Raw genomic sequence first — 16,879 nt, forward strand, 5'->3', positions numbered from 1 at the left:
GGCTTTTCCCGCCGCTAGCCTCCAAAGGACGTCAGGAGACAGCGGGATGGCGGCGTTCCGCCTCCCCGCTGTCCCCCGAGCTTGTGGGGCTGGGGCTCTCCTGAAGCCTGGAGAGCGAGAGGGGTCGGTGTGCACCGACCCCTCTCGCTCTCCAAGCTTCAGCGAAAGCCTGCATTCGCCCCATAGGACGCACACACATTTCCCCTTCATTTTTGGAGGGGGAAAAGTGCGTCCTGTAGGGCGAAAAATATGGTTCGTGGGGGTTAGAATCTGGGGTTAGAGCGTAAAGCAAAAGTTGCATATAGTCAATACACACTCTCCCTGCACCTCCAAACTCTCCTGAAGTGAGTGCAATGACGGGTTAGAATGCTTACGTTCCCCGCTTCCTTTCCCCTGGCCAAACTGTAAAACCGAATTCATGCAAGTTAAGTACACATGAATTGCAAGACAATTGTAATTTGGAAAACAGGAAAACTTTTGTTAAATATTGGTCCCAATCTTTCCCTGTGTTTGACCTGAATAATTCAGGATAAGGCTAATTGTCTTCTTATAATGGTAATCTTACAATGATTATGTGTCTTTGCTGGAAATGCAATATATGCAGAAGAAGGCCTTCACTGAGACTAATGTATAAAATTGATTTCCAGTGCTGATTATGGACGAAGAAAAAGAAATGCCTTTAGAATACAGGTAGAGAAAGGTGAGTCCTTTTTTAATATTGACTTTGAAGTGAAAATTCAGTCCTCGGTAATGGGCTGGATGACAGCCAACAAACTGAAGCTCAGTCTAGAGAAGACTGAGACACTGCTGTTGGGTAGTTCCCTAGACTAGATGGATGGGAGGTTGCCTGCTCTTGAAGGGGTTACATAGCTTGGGGGTACTTCTAGATCCTTTGCTGTTGCTTGAGGCTCAGGTGACCTCAGTGGTGTGGAGTATCTTCAATCAGCTTCAACTGGTAGCCCAGCTGCACCCATATCTGGACAGGAATAGCTTAATTTCTGTCTATGCTCCGGTAACCTCTAGGTTATACGTAGTGCTGCCTCTGAAGATGAAGTTGGAAACTTCAGCTGGTGCAGAATTCAGTGGCCAGGTTGTTTACCAGGTCAAGACTGTTTGAGCATATTACATTGATCCTGTCCTGACTGCACTGGCTGCTGCTTTGTTTCTGGGCCCAATTCAAAGTTCTGGTTTTGAGATTTAAAATGGCTCAGGACCTCAATACCTCATGGACCGCCTTTCCCCATATGAACTGACCCAGATCCTGAGATCATAATCTGAGGACCTTCTTCATATGCCTCCATGAGATGTCTGGAGGGTGGCAACACAAGAATGGACATTTTCTGTGGTGGCTCTCCATTTGTGGAATGCTCTCCCCAGTGAGGCTCTCCTACTGCCTTCATGGCATACCTTTAGGTGACAAGAGAAAAGGTTTCTATATAACCAGGCCTTTGGCTGATTCTATGGCCTTTTAAATGTATTTGGGGGGGGTATTGGTTTGTTTTTGTTTTATTATGTATTTTGTTTTCTCATTCCGTATTTTTATGTTGTGAACCGTCCTGTGATCTTCAAGTGAAGAGTGGTATACAAATATAATAAATAATTATAATAACAAATCATTGCATCAAAGGTAGTTGTGGGTAATCCAAAAGTATCTTAAGATTCTGCCTGCTCCTCATCAAAATGGATCTTGGCCAGATTCACTGTGATTTGTGGATCCTAGGTAGATCTCACACTTACTTAGACTATTCAGGAGCTTTGAATTCATTGAGACTTAATTAAGAGCAAATAGAATTGTGCTGTTCAAAGTGTTTCTTCTTTTTGGTTTCACTGTTGCCAAACAAGATTATGGGGTTCTGTGCTTTCATCTATGTTTATTAATTTTCTTCAACAGTTTTTGGGATAATCAATGATGAGCTGAAGTCTGAAGATTTAGCTGCTCTAGAGAATGAACATTTGGCGAAGAAAGCAAGACACAAAGGGGAGGAAGAGTAAGTTGAAATTACTTAATTCCAAGAGTTAAGAACTTTTTATAAAGCCATGGAAATTAATTGGTCCAGGTCAGATGTAACACTGCATGATCTCGGAACCATAGTAGGGCAATTCTCTCCTGCAGATCAGATTCTAACCCCTCTTTCTGTTTCTGAGCAAACTATGGGTAGTATTACAAATCATGTAGGAAACAGAACGCTGGACTAGATAGACCTTTGGTTTGATCTAGCAGGGCTCCTATGTCAGGGATGATGGCAGTTGTCATCCAACAGCATGTGAAAAGTCACAGGGTCTCTGTCTTAAAGAATAATGTCAAACTTATTGTTGTTAAAACATCCTTTCTTTCTCCTAAGTGATTCAGAAAGCTGCATGGATACTTCGGACACTGACACAGGACTCCCAGTAAGTGTGTCTGTGTTGGACTGTTGTCTGATGAAATGTATCTCTTTCTATGTGTTCTAAGAATAGTTTATAGTTCTGAAACCAAGTGTATGCAGTGGATATAGATGAAAAGCCTTCAGTCAGTAGTGGCCAGCCTTTTCTTCAAACCTACATGAGATTCAGCCATGTATCTGAAGAAGTGTGCATGCACACGAAAGCTTATACCAAAAACAAACTTAGTTGCTCTCTAAGGTGCTACTGGACAATGTTTTTATATATTTCAACATCGTGAGATGGACAGCGCCACTCCTGGTACAGTGCATGATCATACATACGTTGCTCCTGCCATCTAGTGGCTTGGGCTGGTTTGCCTCTTATCTGTCGAAGACCTGTTTTTGCCATAATCCAAACAATAACGCTCCTGTCAAGGTGTGCCACATACTGCTGCTTGTGTGACTTGTGACACTCACATTGCAAATTGATGTTGGAAAAGGTGTGCGAAAGCAACCCTTAAAGAGAATGGCATCGCAGAGAGCCAGAAAAATTATAATCCAGAACATTAGAAATATATGAATTAAAGAAGCGTTATAATGGACTTCCTGAGTGATAAAACTAGGGTGGGAAGTCTGGGGGGGGGCGATTGCAGGAAATATCCAACAGAAGGAGGAAAAGCTGGATACTATTTACAGCTAGAAATTTTCTGAAGTGCAGAGGTCAGATATTTTGAATAATTACTTTATATATAATTGGCAGATAGAGAAGCGGACCTTCCTTTTCTATTTCTTATTATTTTTATTATTTTCTTCTTGCCTTTCTTTTTCTTCTTTCTAGACTTTCTTTTTCTCCTTATTCTTTTTCTTCTATTTTTTCTTTGTTAAGATATTTAATGTTTTAGTTTGGGGGGAGATATTTGATAATGTTCCGTGTTTTTCTTTCTGTTCTAATAAAATTTATTTTAAGAAAGGTGGGTGAAAGTCAACTACATATGTGCTTGTCCCTGAAGCTTAGCGCCCCTCGCGCCAGGCAGACATCCGCAGCGTGGGGAGCCCTGCAGGAGTTCCCCGCAGGGCTCCCCACGCTGCAGATAGCAGCCCGGCGCAAGGGGCGCCCTGAAGCAGAGCGCCCCGCGCGCCGGACAGACATCGGCCAGCCCCACAAGCTCGGGGGACAGCAGGGAGGCGCAGCGCCGCCATCCCGCTGTTCCTCGACCTGGTTCGGTTTCCCCAACCTGGTTTTGGGGGGGAAATAAAGGAAAAAAATTTTTCCTTTATTTCCCCCCAAAAAAACTAGGTGCGTCCTATGGGACGGAGTGTCCTATGGGACGAAAAATACGGTACTTGCTGGGGAACTCTTGCCTACCTGTAAAGGCAAGAAGGCAAGGGGTTGGTTACAAATCTGGTATATTTATAAAGTACCGTTCAGTATTTTATGCATAATGTATTCTGTAGTGTATTCTGTAGCACACTAGTAAAAATAACTATGGTTTAAAAAAAACATAACCTTCCATTGATTCTTTTATAAATATATATTATATTTTTCAGCCGTCAAATCACATGAATTCATCTTTGTTGACCTTATACCGGAAAGGAAATCCAGATTCTCTTCCAGCATCTCCCAAGAGTTCGCAGACAATGTCCAGCACTCCTTCACAGAAGCCTGGATCGAATAGGCTTCCCACTCAAGCACCATCTGATACCAGGATCTCAGAAGGTGGCTGGTTTATTGATAAAACCCCAGACAGGAAAGAGGAAAACTTTTTTATCGACCTTTGTGCAGAAGAAAGCGATGGTTCTAAACAGATGGTTGAGGTAATGTCTTGACATTAGTGAGAATTTCTTCCCTCTTTCCTGTCCCATCACAAAAACATAGGGTCAATAACAATAAAGCATACATCTAAAACATACTATAAAAATAGTTTTAGGAAGCTACGTTATTGTAGAAACTAAAACTCCTAAACTAGTATCACCTTCACCAGCTAAAGGCAGTTCTAATGTTGTTGTTGTTTTTAGCCCATTTCAGATGTTTTCAAAAACACATGGGAATGAAAAATTATTTTACAGTTCAGTGGCTCTTGGAGATCAGTGAACATGCTCAGTCATTGGTTTATTTTTAAAAGAATGTTCTGTATTTCTGCATACCGCAAGATTCATCTCAGCGCGGGGATTTTTCCCATTTGTTTCTCAGTGGCCTTGTTTTGGTTCCATTTGTGTTCTCCTGAGTTTGCAGTGAGAGGGAATATCCTCACCAAAACTGAGACCATTTACACATCTTGTTGCATTGTATGATGATGATGATGCATAGCTTTGAGTAACAAGTTCCTTGTTGTGTTTTGTCATAGTGTTGGCACAAACCCTGTTCTTTGTTTTGAGCCTTGCCTTAGTATATGGCTGGCTGCACATCTAGAAAACATCATTGTTTAACTGTTGACACACGTTCAGACTTTCTTGGCCTTAATCCCTCTGGTTGGCACATGTAAAATGCACCCCAAGGCTATGGGGGGGGGGAACCATATAACTTTTTTTGTGTCTGCCTCCCACAACTCACATGTTCCAGGTAGTCCTCAGCCTAGATGAGATGTGGTCATGTGGTGGTTCAGGGTGTTACGAAAAAGGAGCAATGCTGCTGAGTGCTCCAGGTGGCTGGAAAGCCAAACAGGATGTTGATGTTTTGGGACTGTACCGTGGGAAGAAGGGACAGTCTATTATGTGCACTGAGCACCGGATGTTAGCTCAGAGTGTCACATGACCCTGTACTGGAAGTACATGGGTGGAGTTATTCTCTCTCTGCAGCTGGGTATCAGAGAGTGCAGACATGTTGTTCTCTGCACTGAGGAAAGACAGAAATAAAGGCATGTAAATACATTTCTGTCTGTCTCTTTCCCCTCCCTGGGGATGGCAGGGAGTGAGGGAGGAGGAGTGGCTGTGTTCTTCTCACGTTTGAAGAACGATCGGCCGATAAAGACCTCGCCTTGTCTTGCCGGGAGTCGCTGACGGGGGAGGCCAACAAGGAATCAAGCCGGGCACCTGGAGAGTGCCAAATGCCTCTGAATGACAAGGCTTGATATCAACACAGGGTCCCTCTTCCTTCATCCAATGGAAAATCAGTGTTTTTATTCTTACAGCTCTTCTGCTCAGTTCTCATCCTATTTGAATGACTGAGAGAATTAATAAAAAAAAAAAAAAAACCAACCATGCACATCAGGTTCTGGGGAGTTAATGGGCTTTTTGCAAAATGTTGTTTAAGGTTATTAGTTGCTCATTATATCTACAGCTGCTTAGCCCAGAACCTGTTCTTCTCAAGTTGCTTGAGAAAGCAGCACATAACGTGTAAAATAATATATTGTCTATTTTATGACAAATTATAATGTTATTGGGGTCAATAGGACCACACAGGTTTCCAGACACCCTTATCTAGCTTGCATTGTTTAAACATCCCCCCCCCCCGAGCCTTCCTTGTGACGCACTAAGACTGGGTTTGTCTAATCACATCATTTTGTGTAAAACTTTCTAATCTAGTCACTGACACCCCAGCTGTTTACAGACAATCAGTAGCCTCACTTTGGCAGGTGGCCAGACTTAAGGGCAGCTCTCAGGGCCTTTCAGTGACTCACCTCACGAGTTACTAGGACTCACAAGTTCCTTGAGCTTGTGACTTTGAGCCTGCAAGACAAGTACGCTTAAATGACAGTGTCTTGGCTTTTCCCCCTGCAAGGATAAGCTTATACACTCTTAACATGCCAGCCAAACCCACAAGGTATGGCATAACAGTTTGGCTGTGCTGCAATTCCAAAGAAAAGAGAGAAACAGGGAGAGAAAGGGATAGAAAGAGAGAGAAAGGGAAGGAAGTGGCCCAACATCAAAGCCAAACAGAGAGCTGGTAAGTTAGTCATCACTTTGCCACCCACCGGGAAATAGCTAATAAAAGATTGACTGTAGTTGGCATGTTATAAAACAAACCAGAAATGCCTTGCTCACAAATCCAGAACGATTGGCGGCAGTTTTTATAGTTTTTAAGAAGGTTTGGCACTTGAAAGGAAGTAGATCAAGCAGATCAAGTAGATCAAGAGAAAGGGAAGGTTTGTGAAACCTGCAAGTAGGATTTGAGTCCAAGAGCACCCCCGTCCTGTAGTTCAGCAATTGTGGAGGCAGAACATCGCCATCAGGGCCAATAGCCTTTCATAGCCCTCTTCTCCCTGAATTTGTTCGATCCTCTTTTGAAGCCATCTGGGTTGGTGACCGTTGCTGCCTTTCGTGGGAGCGAGCGTCACAGTTTCACCATGCACTGCATGAAGAAGTGCTTTTATCTCTCCTGAATTTTCCAACTTTCATTTTCCCTGGATGTCTGGGCATTTCTTGTGTTATGAGGGAGGGTGAGAAAAAATCTATCTCCTTGCACTTTCTCCATACCATGCATAATTGTATCAACTTCTATCATGTCTCCACTTACTCACCTTGTCTCTGAACTTAAAAGTCCCAAATGTAGCATCCTTTCTTCATAGGGGAGTTGCTGCATCCCTTTCATCATTTGGGTTGCCCTTTTCTGAACCTTTACCAACTCTACAATAACCTTTTGGAGGCGAGGCAGTCACAGGAACATTATGCTTAAGTAAAAGTATTATCTGCCCTCATCATGCAGTTGTGTAATGTGATTGTACGTAGGCTATTTGTGTTATGTAGCATGTGCTGAGATGTGTTTTTACCAGCAATCCACAACTCTTCATATTGCACTTCATATTGTGCAGCTATTGGTGCAATCCAAACCATGTCTTAACGGAAGTAAGTCATACTGAATTCAATTGGGCTTTCTTCCCAGGGGTTAAGATTGTTGTTGTTGTTGTTTAGTCGTTTAGTCGTGTCCAACTCTTTGTGACCCCATGGACCAGAGCACACCAGGCACTTCTGTCTTCCACTGCCTCCCGCAGTTTGGTCAAACTCATGCTGGTAGCTTCGAGAACACCATCCAACCATCTCGTCCTCTGTCATCCCCTTCTCCTTGTGCCCTCCATCTTTCCCAACATCAGGGTCTTTTCCAGGCAGTCTTCTCTTCTCATGAGGTGGCCAAAGTATTGGAGCCTCAGTTTCACAATCTGTCCTTCCAGTGAGCACTCAGGGCTGATTTCCTTAAGAATGGATACGTTTGATCTTCTTGCAGTCCATGGGACTCTCAAGAGTCTCCTCCAGCACCATAATTCAAAAGCATCAATTCTCCGGCGATCAGCCTTCTTTATGGTCCAGCTCTCACTTCCATACATCACTACTGGGAAAACCATAGCTTTTACTATACTGACCTTTGGTGGCAAGGTGATGTCTCTACTTTTAAAGATGCTGTCTAGGTTAGTCATTGCTTTTTTCCCAAGAAGCAGGCGTCTTTTAATTTTGTGGCTGCTGTCACATTCTGCAGTGATCATGGATCCCAAGAAAGTAAAATCTCTCACTGCCTCCATTTCTTCTCCTTCTATTTGCCAGGAGGTGATGGGCCCAGTGGCCATGATCTTCGTTTTTTTGATGTTGAGCTTCAGACCATATTTTGCGCTCTCCTCTTTCACCCTCAATAAAAGGTTCTTTAATTCCTCCTCACTTTCTGCCATCAAGGTTGTGTCATCTGCATATCTGAGGTTGTTGATATTTCTTCCGGCAATCTTAATTCCGGCTAGGGATTCATCCAGTCCAGCCTTTTGCATGATGAATTCTGCATGTAAGTTAAATAAACAGGGAGACAATATACAGCCTTGTCGTACTCCTTTCCCAATTTTGAACCAATCAGTTGTTCCATATCCAGTTCTTCTTGTCCCATGTAGAGATTTCTCAGGAGACAGATGAGGTGATCAGGCACTCCCATTTCTTTAAGAACTTGCCATAGTTTGCTGTGGTCGACACAGTCAAAGGCTTTTGCATAGTCAGTGAAGCAGAAGTAGATGTCTTAATAACTCAGAGAAGCTATGAACTATGCCGAGCAGGGCACCCAAGATGAACAGGTCATAGTGGGATTAAGATTGCAGCCCATTAAATGTATGTTGATGGTACTATATTATTAAAAATGGGGGAATTAGTCAGACCCAGACTAGTGCTTGTGTCGTTTTTTGTCTCTGTTGGGGTAACCCTAATAACTTGTGTGCAGCTATATTTTTTGCTAAAAAAGGGAAAGTCTAAATGAATACTGTTTTTTAAAGCTTGCAAATGATGTCATACTTAATAACTTCTGCTGGGCATTTTATTGGCGGCATTTCCTTCTTGGGGTACATTTAGTTTGCTGGTTCATTTTTCTATTGATTGAGTTTAAAGGTTTTTTTAAAAAAGATTACTGCTTTTGGTGTGACTTACTGGGTAAAGAATGTCAGCAGACTAAATAGAAAAATCTTATTTGTACTCTAGGATTCAAAAGACGTTTCCTTTCTGGAGAAACCCAAGAGGAAGAGAAGTAAAAGGAGGAACGAGTCTCAAGAAGTAGATGAAGAAATAGAATCTGCTTTGAGGAAACAGAAGAGTAAGAGACATTCCACTAAAGAATATTTAAACAAAAACACAAGAAAGCCACTGCTTATTCCTCTGGCTCTTTTGTAAATGTAATACCTTGTTCTGTCCAATCTTTTCTTAATTCCCCGCCCCGCCCCCCGTGCTTTCCATGTACTTGATGAGAATACCTCGCAGATTGTGTTCTCACTGTCCTAGTAATATCTCCATCTTTCCTTACAGTTAAACAGAAAGGCTTCGAGCTGAGAACTTCTTCCGTGAAGTTTGAGGATATAGGAGGCAATGATGACACTCTGAAGGTTAGAGTTAACTAAACTCTCTGGGCGGGATTCAACTAATGAGTGCCATCAGCCCTGCGCAAAGACAGTGCTCTCCCTCAACCCTGCACTTCGCGAAAATGGCTATGAGTGGCTCAGGAGAAACCCACAGGGTAGGAGGAGGGGCTGTTGGGACTGGCAAGTTGAAAAGCTTGCCATAACAGAACAGTCACCTTAGCTCAACATTGAATTCCTCCCTCTGACTAGATAAAAGTTGTCAAGAAAATCACTTACACAGTGAAAGAGATGAGCATCTACATAATGCTGAGGGTTGCTTCATGCAGCATTATTTAGGTGTAACGATATTTTTAAAAGCTGTAATCCACAAATCCTGAATCAGTGTTTTGCCTCACAGTAAAAGAAATTAAAACTCTAGTCTGAGCTAAAGCCCAGTTTAGCTGTAAAAAACTAAATTATACTTGTTTTATTGCATGATTCTGCTTTTGCTAGCAGTAGGAGGGTAAACTGAAGCACTAGCCTTAGATACCTTAGGAATGCTATGATTGCGCCAGGCATTGTTCACAGACTTTCAAGCATATCTTCAGCCTTCAGGGTTAGAAACTTCCGTGTCTTAAAATGAAAGGTGCGCTCTGACCCAAGTGCTATCTCTGCGCTTGTGTTAAAGACACATAGTGCTGTTAATAACATTTGCAAAGATGAGATAATGTAGAATTTACTTATTTGCAGCGGTCAGAATCCATTCACTGGTTGGGTGTGATCTCATATGGTGACAGGGCAGGAGAACACAGAATTCTGGGAGGATGTGGAAACTGTTAACTGTTACAAAAAGTAAGATAGGACAATTTTTTCCCATTTTCACTGTAGGAAGTGTGCAAGATGCTGATACATATCTGTCATCCTGAAGTATACAACTATTTAGGAGCTGTTCCACCTCGAGGATTTCTCTTGCATGGACCACCAGGGTGTGGGAAGACGTTATTAGCTCAGGCAATCGCTGGGGTGAGACTATTGGTGTATACTTTTTCTTTCTCTGCCTTCAAACCTCAGGTGTATTTGTATTTTTAATGCAGGAAGAGATGGTTTTAGGCATGTCTAATATGTATGTGACTGCGGGCATGCACATCGCGCCAAACCTGGAAGTGACCCCCAAAATCACAAAAATGTCACAAAAGGGGCAGGGGGAGAATAGGGTGCTTGCAGGTATTTTCAGTGGTGTTTCAAATATGCGCGGTTTCACTTAAAAACATGGTGCTTTGGAACATAGCCTCCACATAAATGGGAAGTTGCCTGTACACCAGTACTTCTGCTAGTTCTTGCATTCAAGATGTTACAGAACACATTGCAAAGTAATAGCTGGTGAAGCTCAAAACCTGCATTAAAAAAAAACCACCTCCGTACAGCATTTCTGTAGCATCTTGAATGACAGTGCTAGTGGAAGCACTGTGAAAAACACTTTAAAATGTTGAAGCTGCATGGGTCTCTTCCTGCTTTGTATATCATGGTGCCCAGTACTTTTTTGAATAGAGGGGAAAGAATTTTGATACACAAGTTCTCTCTTCTCTTCCTGCAGGCCAGGCCTCCCAGGAGGTCATTCGGCTGCAATCTAGGGTCTCCTCAATGGTTGCCTTTGCTTGTCTTTTAAATGGTACTGTACAAGGGAGTAGTACATCCTGGATAACTGCAAAATCTCATGACACTGTTATTGGTTAAAGTCTTTTTGTGCATTGCCCATTGAATCAATATTCAATATTACTCTCCCTTCCACCGTTCAGCCCTCCACGGTAGAGGCCTCTGTAAAATGCCTGAGCCTTGGTAAGTGTCTTTCCTACAATAATCTTATTTTGTGTTCATTTGTGTTTGTTTTTCTAGGAGCTTGAACTGCCAATACTCAAAGTAGCTGCTACTGAGATTGTGTCGGGAGTGTCTGGTGAATCGGAACAGAAGCTAAGGGAACTGTTTGAGCAAGCTGTGGTAAGACCAGCAGGAAACAGTCTTAAAGCCTTTTATTAACTCACTTGACTCTGAATCATTTCTACACACAAATTTAAAAGTGGAGAAAGGTGCATCCTCATCTAACATCCTGACAGGAAGGCAAATTTCCATGTATCAGAATACTAACTGTGGGTTGGCTGTAAAATTGCCCACTTATTTTTGTAAAAAAATATATATAGTTGAAACCCAACCTCTTTATGTTGTTGTTTAGTCGTTTAGTCGTGTCCGACTCTTCGTGACCCCCTGGACCAGAGCACGCCAGGCACTCCTGTCTTCCACTGCCTCTTGCAGTTTGGTCAAACTCATGCTGGTAGCTTCGAGAACACTGCCCAACCATCTTGTCCTCTGTCATCCCCTTCTCCTTGTGCCCTCAATCTTTCCCAGCATCAGGGTCTTTTCCAAGGAGTCTTCTCATGAGGTGGCCAAAGTATTGGAGCCTCAGCTTCACGATCTGTCCTTCCAGTGAGCACTCAGGGCTGATTTCCTTCAGAATGGATAGGTTTGATCTTCTTGCAGTCCATGGGACTCTCAAGAGTCTCCTCCAGCACCATAATTCAAAAGCATCAATTCTTCGGCAATCAGCCTTCTTTATGGTCCAGCTCTCACTTCCATACATCACTACTGGGAAAACCATAGCTTTAACTATACAGATCACTGCCTTGGATCACTGCCTTGCCGTGGCGAAGGGGCTTGAATAACTCAGAGAAGCTATGAGCTATGCCGTGCAGGGCCACCCAAGATGGACAGGTCATAGTGGAGAGTTTTGACCAAACGTGATCCACCTGGAGTAGGAACTGGCAAGCCACTCTAGTATCCCTGCCAAGAAAACTCCATGGACAAAAGACAACAGGCATATAAAAAACCTCTTTATAGCTTCTATTAAAAATCTCCACTCAATAGAATCAAAACCTTTTTCTGCATTAAAATTAAAACCTAAATATTGCCTTTGCTGCCAAGTGTAGTTTTTCTAACATTTCATGATGGTTGTCTTCCAGCTATAAATTTTGTTCAGTATGGTCTCTAAGAAACTTATTTGCTAAATAATATTGCTGCCAAAATCAAATGATCTGCATTCAGCAGGGATGTAGATCTTTATGATTCTAGTTCCTCCATGTTCTTTTCTACTTTGAATTAGGATGCGTCTGTTTCTTTATATAGTCTATTATGCAAAAAGTTTTAGAGGAAGTTGTTTTAATGTTTGTCATATTCTAGCTCTGTCACAGTACAATAACTTCTTTCAAAACTATTCAGACAATACACAGTGCTTATGAGTTTCAAGGTCACTTTCTCTTTAAAATTTAATGCTGGACATTTTGTATTGTCCAAACATAGTGGTGTGTTTTGGTAATTGGAATCAACTTCCTTTTATTGACTCGATCAGCAGTCAGGCAGCACTAAAAGTGGTGCATTTGCTAGTTGAGCATTGCACTGACGTGTTCCTTATTAACACCTGTATTTTCCTGCAAAGGAGAAAAGCTGTTTTGGTTTTGAATAGTAGTTTTTTCTCCATACAGTAGTAGTAGAAATAAAATGATGGCTTATGAATAGACACAGAAAAGGGTGCAGTCCAAATCCATTAACTCAGTGCCTTGGGGGGGGGAATGTTGGATTTGACCAATACTGCATCTTGTATTTTTGTATTAGTGCTGCTGTTAGTCCATGCATAAGGGGGGGGAACTGTTTATTGAATGGATATGGTAAAAATTAAAATAAGGAAGCACCTGCAATTGTTAATTGTGGCTCAATGTGTTGGGAGAGGCAGAAGGTTCAAGGGGACATATTTTGATAACTCTCATTCATTCTGTCACACCCCGACTCTCTTTTCATGTGTGTATGTCCCATTCACTTTTATTGTGCTTATATCTTTGGTAGATACCATATGCAGACCTCTTTCCAGCACAGAGCACTTGCTAATATGTATCCGATTGGGTGAAAAGTTTTGTTTTAACTTTTTAACACTTGGTACCTTGCTGCTCTTTCAACTAGCATTTATTTGAAATTATAAAACAAAAAATCATAATATGCTAAGAATTACTTAATCATTTTCTGTGTTTGTACTAATTTCTTTTTTATCATTATTATTTCTAGGCCAATGCTCCATGCATCCTCTTCATAGATGAAATTGATGCTATCACACCCAAGAGAGAAGTTGCCTCAAAGGACATGGAGCGGAGAATTGTAGCGCAGCTTCTGACTTGCATGGATGGTCAGGACTTTTTTATTCTAGTAAAAGTGCTCTATCAGACCTGCTTTTTAAATTGGATCTTGCTCTTTAGGTGAAATTTCAGCTGAATATCATGTCAGCTGCAGATTTCCAAGTACCAAATCAGCAAATTACAGAGGGGTAAAGGGACGCAGGTGGCGCTGTGGGTTAAACCACAGAGCCTAGGACTTGCCGATCAGAAGGTTGGCAGTTCGAATCCCTGCGACGGGTGAGCTCCCGTTGCTCGGTCCCTGCTCCTGCCAACCTAGCAGTTCGAAAGCACGTCAAAGTGCAAGTAGATAAATAGGTACCGCTCCGGCGGGAAGGTAAACGGCGTTTCCGTGCGCTGTTCTGGTTCGCCAGAAGCAGCTTAGTCATGCTGGCCACATGACCCGGAAGCTGTACGCCGGCTCCCTCGGCCAATAAAGTGAGATGAGCGCCGCAACCCCAGAGTCGGCCACAACTGGACCTAATGGTCAGGGGTCCCTTTACCTTTTTAATTTGTGATAATCTTTACCGAAAGCACACAAAAGTGGGGGGGGGTGTCTTGCGGCACCTTAAAGACTATTTGATCTGACGTGGCAGGAGCTTTCAAGGGCCAGAACTCACTTTGCCAGATGCATTAGATACTTTCAGATAACAACCATGTTTATACATGCTGGTAGGTCCAGTGTTGAACCTCTAACCTTCCACATGTTGAAGGACTCTAAATTCAATCAGCCACAACTAGCATGATCAGACATGCTGGGAGCTGAAGTTTACCAACATCTGTATACCTGGTATAGATAGAAAAATGTCACAGTATTATGCAGAGAGCACAGATGAGAACAGAATCCAATGAACTGAATGCACAAGGTCTAGTCAGCCTGATAATGACTTTCAAAAGAGCAACTCAATAGGAGGTGTTCCCACCAATTAGCATTTCTGAGTAAATTAACACTATCGTTGCTATTCTGAAGGGTCATTTAGCATACACAAAAACTGGTTAAATTTGTCACAAAACTCCCTCCTTTATATTCTTCTCCCGCTCCAATTGTAACTGTGTGTCCTCTTGACAACTGAGACCACAAAAGTGTATGTAGTAATAAGATTTGTTAATCTCTAAGTTGTTGCGGGTGGCGCTGTGGGTTAAACCACAGAGCCTAGGACTTGCCGATCAGAAGGTCGGTGGTTCGAATCCCCGTGACGGGGTGAGCTCCAGTTGCTCGGTCCCTGCTCCTGCCAACCTAGCAGTTCCAAAGCATGTCAAAGTGCAAGTAGATAAATAGGTACTGCTCTAGCGGGAAGGTAAACGGCATTTCCGTGTGCAGCTCTGGTTCGCCAGAAGCGGCTTAGTCATGCCGGCCAAATGACCTGGAAGCTGTACGCTGGCTCCCTCGGCCAATAAAACGAGATGAGCGCTGCAACCCCAGAGTCGGTCACGACTGGACCTAATGGTCAGGGGTCCCTTTACCTTTACCTTTGAGCTGTTGCAAGACTCTTTCTGATAAGTAGGTGTTGTAAGATCAATAGTGCAGAGACAATTGCTCCACCCATGTACTACATCAAGGGATAGAAGGCAAATTAAAACATACCACAACATGGACAGATACTATTCCCGTCAACCTGGATGTGTGACTAGCAGGTCAGCCCTTGCTAAGCTTGGTTGGGCCTTGAACTTGCCACCCCAAGACTCTTGAGAAAAGGGAGTTGGGACTCAGCCCACCCCTTTACCTCTGTTGTAAATCGAGCCCAATGCCTCCAGTACCTGTCCAAACGGTTGTGATGAATTATAGAAAGCTATAACAACCCAACAAATACTGTTGCTACGGGAAGGGCAAAAGGTCTACTTCGTGAAGCCAACTGGGAGAGCATAAAATTCCTTCCCAGCCTTGGCAACTGATGTTTGTCCATAGCAAGATCATGAGCAAAACTGAAACATGACAAATGGTAGGTGAGTCAGTGCTAGTGGAACCCTAAATTTATAGCTTGGGCATGGGACAGAAGGAAGTGGTTCTCGCGCTGTCTTGCATTGAGGCCCTGTCCCCCAGAAGCTGACTGGTGTAGCCTGCAGGAAACAGGATTGAATTGTCTGTGCATCAGTTGATGGGCAGGGAATTCAATCCTGATCAGAAAGGGTTTTGCACTGAAACCCCGGCTAAAGGTCCCGCAGCCCCATTTCATTTTAATGGAAACTGCTTTCTGCTCCTGGTGCAAGGTGAGCAAGCTTGGATCTCTTGCCCATCACCTGCTTTTGGGAGATGCATGCCTTACTGCCTGTGAGGTGCTTCAAAGTCGCGGTGTTTGGACTTTTAAATGCCAAATCGGGTGATTGACAAGCAGGTGGCCCTGCCCCCCCCCGGTCAGACTTGGCTTATAAGGCCAATCCTGATAGAGATCTAGCCTCTTGAGTTTCCTTACCCACTTTATGTGGTGTTCTCTCCTAGCCCAGTATTACCACTGCCAAAGAGCTATAGCAGACATGCTGCGCAGTCATCATGTCTGTAGCATCATCGCTAGTAAAAGTTGGCGGTATACACCTGAGTTGTGTACTGAGGGTATATAGCACAAATAATGCTTTCCTAACAGCAAAGCGAGGGACGTGGGTGGTGCTGTGGTCTAAACCACAGAGCCTAGGGCTTGCCGATCGGAAGGTCGGCGGTTCGAATCCCTGCAACGGGGTGAGCTCCCGTTGCTCAGTCCCTGCTCCTGCCAACCTAGCAGTTCCAAAGCATGTCAAAGTGCAAGTAGGTAAATAGGTACTGCTCCGGCGGGAAGGTAAACGGCATTTCCGTGCACCGCTCGGGTTCGCCAGAAGCAGCTTAGTCATGCTGGCCACATGACTCAGAAGCTGTACGCCGACTCTCTTGGCCAGTAAAGCGAGATGGGCACCGCAACCCCAGAGTCGTTCGCAACTGGACCTAAACAGGGGTCCCTTTACCTTTACTTCTAACACCAAAGCGTACTTTCCTTTGCCAGTTCCCTGTGAGTTTATTGTTTTTCCTTCATCTTTCAGACTTGAATAATCTGGCTACTGCTGCTCAGGTCCTAGTAATTGGGGCAACCAACAGACCAGACTCGCTGGACCCAGCCCTGCGACGTGCAGGAAGATTTGATCGAGAGATTTGTTTGGGGATTCCGGGTGAAACAGCCAGAGAGAAGTGTGTGAGCTTTGCTTTTAAAGTTGTTGTTTTCTTAAAAAATAGTCAGTTTATGGCTTGCCAGCTCTTGAATCCAAGAGTTTCTCTTAAACTTTTAACTAAAAAAAAAAAAAAAGGCAAACATAGCTGCAGCTTCTGTTGTAGTACAGGAAAAAATCTGTGTCAGATTTTCCCCTATAGCATAGACGTCCCAATCAAGGCCTTCCCTGGTAACCCCAATTCAGACATTTGGCCAATAAAGCAATAATACGGAAAGAGTAGCATGGCTTGTTTAGGATTTTTTGAGGAGTTGATGCCTTCATGCTATGTTTTCTCATAGATTTGTTTATTTTCTATTCAGATGCTTTGGTTTTGGTTCACCTATTACAGGAGTAACCTGATTAAGGGCTTGTGGGATCTACTTCGCTTTTTACTAGGATCTTGAGA

At 43.2% G+C, this 16,879-nt stretch overlaps 1 protein-coding gene across 1 annotated transcript in view; it reads left to right on the forward strand.

The window, feature by feature from the left end:
- Positions 1 to 16,879, forward strand: part of NVL (nuclear VCP like) — a 105,489-nt gene that overhangs the window by 54,445 nt on the left and 34,165 nt on the right. Inside the window, exons 4-13 of the mRNA XM_083605067.1 lie at positions 648 to 700; positions 1,892 to 1,988; positions 2,343 to 2,391; positions 3,912 to 4,178; positions 8,742 to 8,853; positions 9,063 to 9,139; positions 9,983 to 10,117; positions 10,988 to 11,089; positions 13,199 to 13,316; positions 16,309 to 16,453. Coding sequence (XP_083461193.1) covers positions 648 to 700; positions 1,892 to 1,988; positions 2,343 to 2,391; positions 3,912 to 4,178; positions 8,742 to 8,853; positions 9,063 to 9,139; positions 9,983 to 10,117; positions 10,988 to 11,089; positions 13,199 to 13,316; positions 16,309 to 16,453 — 1,155 coding nt within the window. The remainder of the gene's footprint in view (positions 1 to 647; positions 701 to 1,891; positions 1,989 to 2,342; positions 2,392 to 3,911; positions 4,179 to 8,741; positions 8,854 to 9,062; positions 9,140 to 9,982; positions 10,118 to 10,987; positions 11,090 to 13,198; positions 13,317 to 16,308; positions 16,454 to 16,879) is intronic.

Source organism: Podarcis filfolensis, assembly GCF_964270895.1.
Source record: "Podarcis filfolensis genome assembly, chromosome: 3".
NCBI classification, from domain to species: domain Eukaryota; kingdom Metazoa; phylum Chordata; class Lepidosauria; order Squamata; family Lacertidae; genus Podarcis; species Podarcis filfolensis.